This window comes from Chamaea fasciata, unplaced genomic scaffold (assembly GCF_029207755.1).
Source record: "Chamaea fasciata isolate MVZ Bird 193981 ecotype frontalis unplaced genomic scaffold, bChaFas1.0.hap1 SCAF_14, whole genome shotgun sequence".
Lineage (NCBI taxonomy): Eukaryota > Metazoa > Chordata > Aves > Passeriformes > Sylviidae > Chamaea > Chamaea fasciata.
Window position 1 is genome coordinate 431,831 of NW_027094099.1, and position 15,387 is coordinate 447,217.

The 15,387-nt window shown below is 40.1% G+C and overlaps 1 protein-coding gene across 5 annotated transcripts in view; it reads right to left on the minus strand.

Moving 5' to 3' along the window:
* CIB2 (calcium and integrin binding family member 2) overlaps nucleotides 1–12,024 on the minus strand; it is a 36,281-nt gene extending 24,257 nt beyond the window's left edge. For 2 of the 5 annotated variants that reach the window (XR_010723094.1, XM_066196786.1), the window contains exons 1-2: nucleotides 11,876–12,017; nucleotides 106–140 (exon numbers count right to left, since the gene is read on the minus strand). Coding sequence is in view for 4 of the 5 variants with exons in the window: in XM_066196786.1 (XP_066052883.1) it covers nucleotides 106–140; nucleotides 11,876–11,956 (116 nt within the window). In the remaining variant the exon portion in view is untranslated. Of the gene's footprint in view, nucleotides 1–105; nucleotides 141–9,689; nucleotides 10,189–11,875 lie in introns of those variants that run through there. The other 3 variants (XM_066196788.1, XM_066196789.1, XM_066196787.1) reach the window with 3 other exon arrangements.
* Nucleotides 12,025–15,387: the final 3,363 nt, after the last annotated feature.

A 15,387-nucleotide genomic window follows, 5' to 3' on the forward strand; every position in this document is an offset into this window, starting at 1 on the left:
TCCTGTAGAATAAGTGGCTTTATCTGGTTTCCTCACAAGCCAGATAAAAAGATTTAGCCCCTTCCACATGGATCACAAAGGAGAAATTTAAAACTATTTACTTACCGAAGGATTTCCTTCCTAGTGAAGAACGTGCAATCCTGTTAAAGAAACAAAATGTGTCATTGTACTACAGAAATACTGAAAACAACTGCAGAGATTTATTTCTCACCCTTTAGGAAGGAAACTCAGATCTGACAGAAAAACATTAAAGATGCCGTTTGGGTGCCATCTGCTTTTGACTCAGAAAGCAATATACACTATAACATAACAGAAATATTCCAAGGACAGGCCTATCAGTAAAAAGAAAGATATTGGTAATGTGATAGTTCAGGAGGAAAAAAAAAAATCAGATTGCTGAGATACTTCTCCAATGTGGAATGACCAGACCAGAAACAAAATTAAATCCAAAAAAGAGGGTATGTGCCAAAAGTATTCAATAGATGAATATGGAAAACAGATGACAAAAACTGTCTTCTAACTTGAAGTATCCCCCTGCTGGAGACAATTGGCTTAATAATAAAATTACGTGGTTATTTATTAGTTATAAACCCTTTGTGCTAACAATCAGTTTGCAGTGTGGTTACTTTGCTGAAGGCTGCAAATTCCTTTATTTTAGGAGCACGGTTAAACGGACAGCCCCTGTAGTGCACCGCAGAAAACCATTCAGCTCTCCCCGTGCCATCACCGAACTAGAAATAACTTACTGAAATGCAAAAACAGGGCTTGCTGAACTTGAGAGAAGAGCATACAAGCATTCATTTGCATTCTAAATAGCTCTGCGATGTGACTGAATTGAAATTGGTTTAATACACTTCATGAACACCTGTGTTATACTAGAATTCAAACACTTCACCAAAGAACCAGAATATGAGCAGTGGGAGAGTTTGCATTTCATGTATTTCTATGTCAGTCACAGAAAAAGTTCTAATTTCAGGTGCTGTGAGGAAACAACAATCAGTCCCATCCCCCTCAAAAAACAGTCCCCTAATCTCCACCCTTAACTAGTATGTATTTAATGGAAATTCTGCCCTGCATCCAAGACTAGGAACACTAGTGGTAATGAAATACTTGATAATCAGTTGAGAACACCATTCATCAATTCAGAGGACATGCAACTCAATTTCAGAGCCAGCTCCTGAGGGTGTATATATAGGGAACAACCACCAACACAGGAAATTTTTTCCTGATTCCCCACCTCTCTCACAGGCTCATGTGAGATGTGGCAGGGCATTTGCCTAACAATTCAGCTCTTTGTAGTTTTCCCCCTTTAATGCAAAGATATTTCAAATATATCATCTTTGAAAATCAGCTTGTGACAAGATAACAGTATCAGACTTGGTAAGTCACAGTTAAAGAGTACATACAACTACTTTGACTCTCTTCAGTCAAAGCCCTGCTCTTCAGTCAGCCAGTGAAAAAGCATTTCTTCCTCAAGCTGAGACTGACTGGGGCTAAATGCCTGCTTCTTCCAAGGAGGGGAGAAGCAAAGGCTCCCGCGGGGAGAAGCAGACAGCCTGTCTCAGGTGTCCAGGAACACGATCAGTACCACAGGTATCAATTATTGAGCTGCCTTGCTTCCCTCCATCCAAAGTGTCTGGAGCAGCAGCTCTTCCTTCAGTGGATTGTGCAGCTACAAGACCCAGGAGGAAGCACCTCGGGAGCTGCTGACACTGATGTCACATTGTCTGCAACTGCACAAAGTGACATCGGAGCCAGCTGGTCAAGTCTTCCTTAATTCCGTACAATCAACACAGTCAAATTGTCACTTAAGGATGCTTCATTTACTAAGAAAGGGCAGGTGCAACCTCACAAATAATTGTAATGCCCTCGGCAGCAATCATCTGTAATGATACAGGCTGGGAAAAACAGCAGCCACTCAACTAGAAAGCTGGCAGAGAAGCAATATACAAATGGAGACAAAGATTGAAAGGAAAAGTTGCAGAAGTCCTGCAAAAATGCTATTGGAAGACAAAGAAGGAGGTCAGATAATAAACCTTTTTTGCTGACAGTCCACACATATTTTATATTTTATTCTGAGTTGCTTCATGACATTGACAACAAACATTGCTGCCTGCCTTTTAATCAACAAAATTTGTACTAATGTAATCTAAACCCCACTAATACTGAAAACCTCTATAGCAGAAGTAGTTGCAACTCTCTGCCTGACCACCATTACTGACAGCTCTATTTCAATTCCACCTGCCAATTGCATGGAATTGTCAGGGATGAAGGACATCAAAAAAAAAATTAAGAATGATCTCACTCTTAAGAGAGATCTTAAAGCTACTCGGGGTCAAAGCACCACAAGCTCATTGTGATGTGGCCTATACTTTTGATCCAGCCAGAGGACACCAGCTATGAAACAATTTACCATTAAAAAGCCTGTCTGGTGTCAAATGGCAAATGCAAAACCACAGCTCCACGGGACCTCTGACAGGGAAGTCCAGCCATCCCTCTTGCTTCCCCCATCTTCTTATTTCTGCCTGTTCCTTTATGCAGACTTCACCTTTATAAGCAGAATAACTGCATCAGAGAACTCTGAAAGAAGGAACCAATGTATTTGAAAATGAACCTAGCAATAATCTATGCATTTCCAGCTTGGATCATTTCCTTTTAGTGACTTACAGTACAGCTTTGGGAGCGCTGGTACTAGAGATGAAGGTGAAACAAGGATCTATTGATGGCACAAAAGAGGTGCAGAACTGACTTTTTTTCCTTTTTTTTTTGAAAGCACAACCCTCAGTTGGATTAAAACCATGATGAAAAAAAGGTCTAAATAGCAAAATTACATTTTATAGTTGCTGGAACTTCACCAATTTAATTCAAGACATCTGTCCAAAGAAACACAGAGGTGAATCATCCAGTTTTCTTCTGGCTACTTCATTCATACAGAAAACTATACAATGAAGGACAATAAATAGTAAATTAACATGTTAAATTCACTCTCTCATAAGGAAAGGTGAAGTGGGCTCTGGAAAGCATTTGTCATTTATGCACATGATAACTTTGATTTTTCTGCAAGCCAGAGGTATCATGGAACAGATTTGCTATTTTGTGGACTGCATTTGAGTTTACTAAGAGCATAAAAAAGCAACCTGTCTGTTGTATCTGGACACTGAAATGACTGGAAGCCCTGCTAGAAATGCAGAAACTAAATACTGAACAAATAACATTACCGGAGTTTTCATCATTCTTATCAGTTCAACGTTACTGGCAAGAGTTGATCCCGGGAATTATTGCCTTTATTTTTAGTCCTATACAATGGTCTGAAAGACTTGTGCTAACAGCAGGCCCTTGGGGGTTATAGCTTCTCTAGAACAGAGGCTTTGCCTTGACGGGTCACCTATTCCAGCCCCTGAGAACAAACACGCGCCTTTCCAAGATCAACTCTCCCACTCAGTCTGTCCTTGTGCCCTTAATAATCACGTTAATTAGAAGTCCAACATGGGGTCACTGATGGCTGTTTGGAGGTAAGATACCACTAAAACAAATCTGCAATTATCTACTTAAGATCTTGTAACAACGTGAATAAAATCAAGCATACAGAAAATAAATTTCCCATTGATTTCCACGAGATCATGACCGTGTATAATGGGACTTGATTCTCAAATTTAGCATTTAGACAGCTTAACTGCTTCTTAAAATACTTGGCAGAGAGCAGACACAGACAGCTGGTGTATTTAGGTTCCACAGGTAGCTTGGCTCATGGCTGGTAATTGGAATTCCTGCAAGTCACTCAGCATTGCTTGTAAAGCACAGTTAACAACCTCTGCTCTTAAATCTTATTTTTATAGCAGAGCAGCATGCACATGCTGTTAGTTTTATTCTTTTATTTCCTATGGCAGATGAATGCAGAATGACTGAACAGACTGAAATTTGGTGATCCACCACCCTGTCCACTCGTCTGCAAGACTTGACTGCAAACTCTTCGGTTGGTTCCTCTTTGTGTTGAGTTCTACAGTGGCTTGAATAAAACAAAAAAAAAAAAAGAGAGGGAGATGCTCTGACAATGCTGCTACTTAACTGCCTGTAGAGTATCCATCCAGCACACCAGGAGGTGTGGCTCCCCTCAGCCCAGTGTCAGCTGTTCTGGGGATGGATTGCCAGTTCCCGAGGACATCCCAAAGCTTGTGAATGGCAGCAGAGCCCAGTGAATGGGAGTTACCAATCACTGCCCCCAGAAACCTGTACTGTGCATAAAGCTCGGAAATAAAGCATGCAAAACGCTCCTCTGCTGAACAAAAACTAAAGAAACGAACAACAGAATGAAAGAAGAGAAACACCCAAATGTCCTGTGAAACAGTGTTTCTGAAAGCCATTAAATGCATAATTCTCTTCTAAGACAACACATGGATATTCTGCTTTGTATATGCATAGTTTCATAAGGTCAGGTTTATTTTGATCCTGCAACAGCTTCATTGGAAACTTTTATAAATAACAAAATAATATAAGTCAGTCTTACAAAATCACTGCAAATTAAAAAAAAACACAAAACAGCCTCAAACAAAAGCCAGCAAACTACAGATGATGCAGATACTGTAAACCATAGAGCTATCTGAGAGAGCAGCTCTTAAAAAATTGTTGGATGCAGCAGCACTCTAAAAGGTAATATTTCAAGCAAATTACTTCAGAGGTTTCCTTTTTAAAATCACAAATGATGTTCTGTACTGTGCCAAAGTACAAAATACGTGTAGGAGCACTTAATCAAAACACCACCAAAACATCATCCTGTCAAGCAACCAAAAATCTGGTACCAGAAGGAAATGAACTTTTATATAAGATCTATTATTAACTCTGTTCTGGTAATGTTTTACAAATGCAATACTTTTGCATTACATTCCACACAAGTAAGACTGGCACAGAGTTGTGCAAGTCTAAGTCTGCAAGACGTTTATGTATTTTCATCACTGTTAGTGTATAGTTAACAGAGTCAACGAGTTAAAAATGCTGTTTGCAACAGAACACCAATGAAAATATTACCGTAGAGCTCACCCTTACTTGTCATCAAATGTACTTTACAATTACACCGAAACCAACCAAAACACCCCACTGAGCTTCAAAAGGAAAAAATCTGCATCCTAAGAACCAGTTTATGTATTCCCACAGCAACAGGGGACTAAACACCAGTCAGAGATTAGCAAGGACTGAAAAGAAACAAGCTGCCAACAAAAGTAATTTTGCTCAATCTACAGATGCACCAAGAGGTAACATGAAACCAGAACTTGACCAAAGGATATTTCCACAAAAAAACTCACTTCATTATTATGCTACTTTTACTTGCACAACAACAGCAATGCTGCATCAAATGGAAAATACTTTTTACAGAAGATCCTGGGGAACCTATGAACGCACTTCTTGCACTCCTGCAGAGGGTTAATTTTTCAAGACCCTGGGGGAAGTAAAGCATGGCTTTTTAAAAGACAGCTTGATGAACCTGTCTTAATTCACAGGCGGTGTTCCTTGACAGAGCAGAACACAACTTGTCTAATCCGGTTTTGCACAGTTGAATTGCACTTACAGTCCAATTTTGATAAAAGGAAAAAAGTGAGCTCTGTAACAGAGAAATTCTTGCGTAAAAGAAGAAAGTAATTACTTCATTGTACTGCATTGTATTGCAATATTACCTATAAGACTGTCAGGGTAAACACCAGTTTGTTTTGAGACTGCATTAAATAGTGCAAAGTAAATAATGAACTAATAAGTAAATAAAATAATGCTGATAATAAAATAATAAGAAATAATGAAATAATAACCACTAATGAACAAATACAAATAGCTTGCAATAAAACCAGTAATATGCCTTAGAATCTCTAAGTTCTATAAGGAAAATAAAAAAACCCAAAAACAAACCAAAAAAAGAAGAATCACTGAATTAATATTGAATTCAGATGTCTCAATTCAAGTAATCCCAGAAAAGGGAATGAGCTTGACTGAACAGTGCAGGAGTTTGTGCACAGCCCAAGTACAGTTTCTCTGCATTTCCTACTCAATACAAATGTTTCACAGTGAGAAATGCTGTGCATCGAGGTGAATAAATGGTTCTGATGTTGCTTTACTGCATACCTGTATTTTCCATTGCTTCAAGCATCTGTGCATAGCATCACTCAAACTCCTTAACGTTTCAGTTAATTTTCTTTTCTCAGTATGAGACTTGGCCTCCAAAATCTGTGGGCAGCTTTTAAAACCTTAATTTAAAAATGTTCTTTAATTGCAACAAAACCCATCTTTCTTGCCTATCAATACTTCCCTTTCCCTTGCCAGACTTTGGTTAGATTTCACATTTTTTATATAAAAAACCCCTCAACAACCAAAACCCCCATTCACAAAAAAAAACCCCAAACCAAAACACCTCAAAACCACAACCAGAATTCTAAGGGCATTAAGAATCATAAATGCCCAGTAAAATTCCTTTTCTTACAAGGCCAGTATTTTAAATTACATGAATCTCTATGAGCAACCCAGTGCCAGCAAAAGCCTAATTCACAAAACATTTCACTAATCTTATGAAAATGTCAAGAGCTGACAAGAACACTGTTATAATAACAGGTGATACAATCTTAACAGCAGGTGTTACGACAAGGTGTCAGACTGGAAAGCTGCAAATCTCCTTTCTTAACTTTGCCTCTACCTACTTGAATTAAAAAAAAAAAAAAAGCTGAATGGTTTAGGATTATCAAGTTTTATTACAGGTCTCTTGTACAGACAGTTTTAACTGGCTACCCATCACCGGTCTTAATTAAGAGCATTTAGAAAACTTGTCCATTGAAAACACTGAGGTCATCCTGCCAGTGACCATATTTACAACTCTTCAATTTAAAGTTAAAAGTTCTGCAAGAAAGTGGCTCTTCAATATGACAATTTACATGCAAAAAGGTGCATGCATAGGCTTTTCAGAAAGTTTTAGATAAATCAAGCTATTTATTTTATTTCATTAATATCACACTAATGAGCTGCGATTTATGTATGCTAGCTCTTCAAGCAGGTGATTTTTCTGCAGCTTCATCTTCATTCTTTAAAGCCAAAGCCACTTGCATAAGTTTTACAACACTTGAAGCACACGAACTTTTCACTTTTTCATCTCATGGTGTCTTTTATGGAACAAGCACTTAAAACACAATGAATTTTTAAAAAATTATAAAAATTTTCCTCCTGAAACAACAGTAGGGGCTATAAGCTCAAAGCAATTTGTATGAAAGACAGAAATAATAGACGCTACAATCAGACAATACAATTTCCAGAAATATATTTCAATAAAGAAATGATAAGTTTAACCGTAAGGTGAGTGAGGTTTTGAACTGTTTTCCAATAGGAACGGGGAGGAAGAAAAAAAAAAAAAAAAAAAAAGATCAACCAAGATATAGTTTACAAAAAAGATTGACAATTTTGCTTCTGAATGTTGATACTATGGACACTGCACCGTGGACTGCTGTTGTAAGGAGTACAGTATTAACTCACAGACACATAAATTCACAAGAAACTGCTTTAGGAAAAAATAAGACTCAATGATCAGTTTATAAAACGCCTTCCTGGTCACTGGGGTACAGCTATGCACAACAGACTGTTGCAAAGTGGACTGTGGTACAGAGTGCTTTACTTTGGCCCATGCTTTAGAAGCCCTGGTAACTCAGCTGCTGGCTCAAGACATGAAAAAGCTGCACTAAAAACAAATTATGGAAACATTGCCCCATTCTTCCCTTTTCCGTTCTGAAGAAATTCCACAAGTGAGAAGGAGGCAGGTGAGATGGCAAACTCCAAGTCAAACAGCTCCACTTGTATTCCACAAAATGCTTTCTCCCTCAGGATGCAGTGGAGAGGCAAGAGCTCTCTGTGTGGGTGGCTCCAGCAGTCAGCCCAGGATCTTTTTGTTTAAAAGACTCAAGAGGGATGAAAAACTAATGGATCAGAGGCAAATCACCACCAAAATGACATCTTTATCTGATCCTTCACAGCATGAGGCTAACGCTCCTTCCTGGCAAATTCTGCAGGTCAGTTTTTGTCCTGAAACCTGTTACTTTAGAATACTTGCCAAACATAACAAGTGCTATTGCTAACCAAAAATTGTCTAGCTCTACACTAATGAACTGCAAGTCTGGCTGTAACAGAGAAATCCCAAAGGCGACCCAATCCACTGAGCCCAACTCCTTCCAGGCTTTGAGATCAATTACCCAGCATTATGAAAGGCAGGGGCTGCAAAAGCCATTAGAGAGAGGCAATTTCTGCATGAAGAGCACTGAATTAGGGATGACATTTCAGCTCCTGCATTTGCCAGTTTATGTCAAGAAGATAACATTAATTACATTTGGATTTTGTTTTGTTTCACTGCAGTTGTGCTCTGTTCTGTGTTCACTTCTATTGTTAGCAGGACGACAGACACAGGTGCTTTACAATCTTTGATTTCTCTCTCGCTCATCCAGCAGGGATGTGAAAAAGCTTTTTTGGATCTTGGACTGCTAAGTCTAAGATCATTAACTCAGATTAATACATCACAGACTGCTGGTGAGAAGTGTGACAAAGTGGAAATTAAGAAGGTCCGTTGTCACACTTCCTACAATGACAAAAAACCTGCTAGATATTTATAAAAGCATTTAATTTATGACTTACTTTCAGTGTGGGATAATGGTTGAAAGCATTTTAGCATATACACCTGGCCTCACTTTGTAGCTCTGTTGTCACTGCTAACATGAGTTAGCAGTGACTTGAAATAAAATTAGTAACTAAAATAATAGTTTCTACTTCAATGGGTTTAACCAAGGATCACAAAGGTAAAATGTTATTAAGTTACCCAGTCCCTTAAGGGTCTGTATCTGGCCCTTGGTTATCACAAGATAAACTAAATCTTGATTTCCTGTGCTGCTAATTCTGTGCTTTTCATTTCATGTAGGAGAACAGAGCAATGCAGCCAACCCTGGCTGCCTCTCTTAATAAGCAGTCAGTTGCCTCCTGCTTTAGCACGCTTCTACTCAATGCTTTGCCTCACTGTATTTTCAGAAACTTGTTCAAAATGCCCACTGTGCAGAAAACTTCCTGCAGTCCATTTCAGTGAGGTTTGCAGTGTGCTGAAACATGACTAAAAACTGGGAATTCTTTTTTGGTTTTTTCCCCCCCATTTTAAAGCAGTTGATGCAATGTTATGTAAATAAAGAAGTACCAAATTATCCCTGACATAAAATGCACACTTATGACGAAGTGAGAAACTGCTTTCCAGGAGTGGATGCAAGCATAACGACACCTATTCTGGAATTACACTAAGCATATTTCTGTGACTTATCCTTAGGAGAAGTGAATTTAGACAAGATCTATTTTTTTTTCCTTCCCACTCTATTGTCAGCAAAGGCATCGGGGAGAGAAGGTGCTACACTTCTATCAAGCTAGTCACAATCTTTATTCTGCTTCCTAGTTCAGACACTGAAGATGTGACCCTCCTCCTTCTATACAGAGAGGGAATTAAACGAGTATATTCAACAACCTAGCCTTAGAATATTATCACAGCTGCTGGAAGGAACAGTAGAATACATACAAGCAGGTTACAAAGAAAGTTTTCAATTATACTGGAAAAGACAACACTCCCTAAACCAAACAAAAACCCAAATCATAAACATATGTAGATTACTCCCTTCCATCGCCTAAGGCAAATCAAGATGTCTTACCTGGTAGGCATCCAGCTGTTCATCAGTAAATATCGTTTGCTTATTACCCATCTTAAATGAGGAATTCTTCCTCTCTGCAAATGCATCCCATTAGAAGTAGCTGGATTCCTCTGTATTGTAGGCATTTAGAGCACGTATACTCCGTGAGCGGGCTGAAAAATTCCCAGAGCCTGCATTGAACTGGTTTGGCCCGCACCTGCCCAGTCAGGAAGGCCACAATCTGGGAAATCTTTGCCAAGGCTTGACTGGAGCGTGCCAGGAAGGAAAGCGTTAAAATCACAGGCAGGTGTGCAAAACCAGGGATACCAATCTGCCCCTTTTCAGACGCTCTTCCCAGAGGCATACGGAGCTTTTTATAAGCCAAACCCCGAAGAGCCGCTCCCAGCAGACCGCAGCCGTCTCTTGTCTCGGGGACTCACTCGGGGCGCTCCTCACGGCACCGCCAGGTTTGGGAGCAGCTCTGCGTCAGCCGGCGGCGCCGGGCAGCGCAGCCGTGTTTGCCGGGGAGCGGGGGAGCGCAGGGGCAGCGCACACCGAGCCCAGCGCACACCGAGCCCAGCGCACACCGAGCCCAGCGCACACCGAGCCCAGCGCACACCGAGCCCAGCGCACACCGAGCCCCGCGCACACCCAGCCCAGCGCACACCGAGCCCAGCGCACACCCAGCCCAGCGCACACCCAGCCCAGCGCACACCGAGCCCAGCGCACACCCAGCCCAGCCGGCTCTGGCAGCCCCCCCGGCCCCCGGGCTGCCCGGCTGGGTGCAGCTCACGGTGTGCTCACAGCCCCACTGCAGCGCCAGGTGCCGCGGGGGCTCGGCAGGGAATAGTCTGCACAGCTCCCAGTCAGGATGGGAGTTCAGGACACAAGGTACCAAACTGCCGGGCACGGCAGCGAACGAAAGGACTCCTTCACACGCGAACTAGATTTGAAAAGATCGGGAAGATTAAAGTAGTTTAGCAGCTGCTAACCTGCCTCCTTAGGCTCAGGCGAGCACAGCTAGGAAAGAAAAACCGCTAGCACAGCCTAAAGCAGAAGCAGAAAGTGCCAGCAGAGGGCTCACGGGGTGTTTTATAGCACCGCAACCCTACTGACGGGAAATAAAAAAATAAAAGAGCATCTAGAAGAAGCAGAGAGACAAAATCATATTATCTAACATCTGCAGAAGGACAAGCTCTTATAATAACAGCAGGCAGAAGTCTGAGTGAGAAAGGATGGCAGCGGGGAAGAAGGACCCACTATCAGCTCACTTTCCATTCACGCACATCGGAATGGAACAGGGTAAAATTCCCAACTTCCTCATTTGCAGTCTGCCAATGGTCATTATTTCCCCATCGAGATAGCCAGCTTAATAAAAACATTTGGAGAATTCTCTTGTGCTTTTCCCTACAGCTTCTAATTATCCTGGGCTGATAATAGGAGTTCACTTTACTTCGGCACGTAACAACAACAACAAAAAACATTTAAAAATAATAGTGAAAGCAAATACACTGTATACCTAGTAAAAATATCCTATGAAGTGTCTTGGATATGTAGTAAAAACATTCTACAAAGTGTTGATCCACAAATTTGTAAGAGATGGGTTATTCAAATTCTAACATTCAGAAATGCAGGTTTGACTAGCTGCAAACCAGCACTGCCCTGAGCTACAAAAATTACAAGATGTAGCCCATACACAAAATAAATGCCTTGGGATGGGAATGTAGGCAACAAGGCTTATTAGCAACAAGCAAACATCAGAACTGTAACATCACAGAAATACATTCTAGCAATAGAGCATATTAAAGCACAGTTTCAGAATTAGAGGGAATGAAGAAGCTACAGTGGTAAGGAAAATACCAACTGAATCATTTACCATCAGACCAAGAGAGCAGCAAACATCTGTTCAAATATCATACACCAGCCACGGGTACTTTTCTTTTCCCAGGTGTGTAGTGGCATTGGATTCCTATTATGTTACAAAAAGTTCTCCACAGGTAAGTCAGAACATTAAAAATAATTTTTAAAAATCTGCAAAATGCAGCATTTCAACTTTTTTTTTCTTTTTTTTTCTTTTTAAAAAAAACAAAAACAAAAACAAACAAAAAAAACCAAAAAAAAAAACCAAAAAACAAAAAACAAAAGCAAAAAAAAAAAAAAAAACAAAAAAAAAAAAAAAAAAAAAAAAAAAAAAAAAAAAAACCAACCTGTAAGGGCCCTTTGGGGCTAAGAACTTGCGCTGTTCTGAAAGTTCCTACCTGTCCTGAACTCTGAATGAACTTCATCATTGGCTTTAGTGGTTATACCTATAATTAAGCATGGTTAATATCTCTGATCTGGTGCTACCAAAATGCATGAGGTAACAGCTGCTCTCAATCAGACCAGGCCAATAATTAGGCAAGTGATTTGCATGAAATGGCATTCCATTCACAGCCACCTACTTCAAGCTGCCCATCTATGCAAATCAGATTAAATATAAATGGCCAAATTATCTCTAATGTCATTATACAGAAGTTAATTGACAGGAGGGGTGGATTGGCTCCATATCTTTTAATCTTGTTATCCTGGATGCTTAACAGCATCCTACAGTGAAAACCTAACATCCCCTCTCTTCATTTTCACCTGCTTTTATATCCCTGGCTGCTTCCCCTAGACGACACACACATCAGAAAGTCTCTGTCTTTTGAATCAAAATAACAGCAGTAAAATAGCAACAGAGAGGTGGAAAGCATTAACCAGGTAAGGCTTGCCTGTGGTTACAATGTAGGCCAGAGGATTCAGGGATCACTGTTGAGGCTCACACCATACCAGCCAGCTCTTCGCAAGCATATCGCAGTGGTAACTACATCTCAATGCACAGTTATCTTGCTGGGCTACTTGGGTAAAATTTAAAGACAGCATAACAAAGTCTTTTTCACTCCTATCTGTTTGCACACGTCAAAGTTCAGATGATCTTCCAGTTTACTCTTTTGGACTTCTTCTATTTGTTCATATTTATCAAAGATTAGTTTATTTGCCAGTTGGGTGATAAGCAAACTTACTCCCAGCATGCTGCTGTAACAAATCAATACTTTTCAATGTGCACTGCAAGAACTTAAATACTACCAGCACCACCACATTTCACTGTATTTCGGCTTTAAAAAACACTTTGCCAAATCAAGTGGTTTTAAGCTATTAGAAATAGATAACAAACATCTTGCATCAGTTCACAAGACAAAGTTTAGTAAGGAGGGCAGTGTATATAGAATAGTCTTGCCATTTCACCACCCACTGTACCCAAGACTAAGGTTAAATAGGCCCTGCTCATGTGCTCTAGGAGCTGGGATCCCAGAGCAGGAAATGAGGCTGTTATTTAGTCACACAGCCCCGTGCGGTGTTTGACAGCAAGGTGGCTGTCAGCTGCAGTGGCCTCACTGCCCACAGCTTCAGGGTTTGTTACCGCAACCACAGCTCAGGCACCGGGACACACGGGGCTGCACACAGCCCTTGGGGCAAGCTCCTCTGCTCTGAAGTGTCCCAAGCCCTGGCTGTCACAGCAGGTGACTGATCTGATTTATTGGGAGAGGTGTAAGTTTAATGACCTCCAACAGACAGGTCAGAGCACCTTAAATTGCCTCTGTAAATCATGCGGTGAGAACGTGATGGTAGTTCAAGTATAAACTCTTACCCCCGACCAAAGGAGGATCAAGCTACTCTGAGCAGACCACTTTCCCCCAAGAGGATCCCCCGAGAGTTCTAACAATCACGTTGCACAACTGCTGCTTTCACGTGTTGGTTTGCTACAGCTTTTAATAGGGGAGAAAAGAAGCCAAGAAATTTCACACCCATTACACCAAGTACTCCAACAACTTCCCTCTCACACAGATGTTTCTTTGCACAGTCACTGTTCATAAAGACTTTGTTAGCAAAAAGAACAGATTGGATTCAGAGGGGCTGCCTGTCCATTTATTCTGTTGTCACCTTGCACGAGTCCTTAGGGCCCACTGCTGCTGCAGGTGTGAATAACCGGGATCACGATGTGCAATGGGAGAAGTTCTGTCCTCCAGTGATGCTGTAAAAATCTCCCCTGAGTTTTTGGGACTTATTTACTGGAAAGCTGTGAAAAATAAGGTTCACTTTCTTGGTTAAATTTTAAAAGTTTAATAAAAAGACAATTAGGAGACAGAAATAAAACAAAGGGCTATGGCTGGGTGCTTGGCATTTAGCCAAAAGCACACTTACTATCTTGGAAACACTTCTTTAAATACTTTTTTAGCCTGTTGCATAGTTGTAGACCATTATGCATTATTCAAACATTTCTTTGAGTTTAGATGTTTTTTTGCTCGGTTTTGACTTTTGACTTGCCTTTATGCTACCCTGTAGATGAAATCAATATATTTTTTTTTTCTTCGTGGTCCTATTCTGTTGTTTTTACTCTCTCTGATAATGGAGAGTCAATACATTTTTTCCTTTGGGGTTCTGGTTTCTGTCACTGGTGTTTTCATCTAGAAAGGGTAATCCACAAATGTGAGGAATTACTTAATTGCCTTCACTATGCTTTGAGTTATTTACGTGAATAAAAGCATTTCACACTATGATTTTTAAGCTTTGATGACAGCAAAAATAATAACTATATTCATACAGCAAAGTTATTCTAACAATATGCATATAGCGTTCATTTTAATATTTGCAAAAAGCCAACCTTATAATATGTATTTATAACAAAATTCAAAATTCTGTTTGCATACAGATAAAGAAGAAATATTAACATTCACATAATACAGCTGCTGTGGAGCTAAAAAAAAATTCCTTAAAGATGCTACAGAGCTATAAAACATTACAATTGCACAAACTATAAACAAAAAATGAACTGTAAACACACAGTTATGAAAACCTGAAGTATGTGAATAAATGTCAGGTTTTGCTACTGCAGCGGGTTTAAAAGTTGCTTTTCCAACACATGGCGCATGGGAGGATGCTCAGACCCCACTGAATTTGTCTGGGCGTGATATCCTGTGAGAGAAGGCCTGAGCCCTGTCTGAGAAATGAGTTAACAGCTTGAGAAACATGCAAGAACCATGTCTCTCAAACTAGGGAAAGCTGCCAGCTTTGCTATGAGGAGCAGGAACTTTCTAGGGAGTTTTAATGCTAAAGAAAATAAACAAAAAGGAAAACTTTGTATGACAATTTGTTGGTTTTATGATCTTATCTATCTAGCTTTAAAAATACACCATTTTAGAAAAGGGAGGCTTCTGAGTAGGTTTTGTTAAGCCTAATTTATCCATAATAAATAGGAATTACCTTTAAAAAAAAAGTGTTTCACACAAGACAGTGTCTTGCCTCAGGGAAAAAATAATAATGATAAAAAATTAATGGTTGCCTTAGCAGGCTAAATGTAATATAATGAATTTCATCATAGAGAGGCTCAATGTAGCGATGACTAGGGGAAAGACAGTATTGCTGTCTCCACACCAGCATCATTTTCTTAGGCAAAATAACTGCTCATGGGTTTATTGCTGTCTTGTGCAGCCCTTCTCAGAACAGATCCAAACCAGCCACTGTTAACCCCTATAACTGTGGCATTATTGTGGTAACACCCACAAGACACAGACAAATGGGTGCTGAGATTGTGTGAAAAAGTTATCCACAATATCTCCCCTCCCTCCGAGTGCAACCTAACAATGTAGATGCAGATACAGTCACAAACACAAGAAAACAACATTAATATATCTGTTAACTA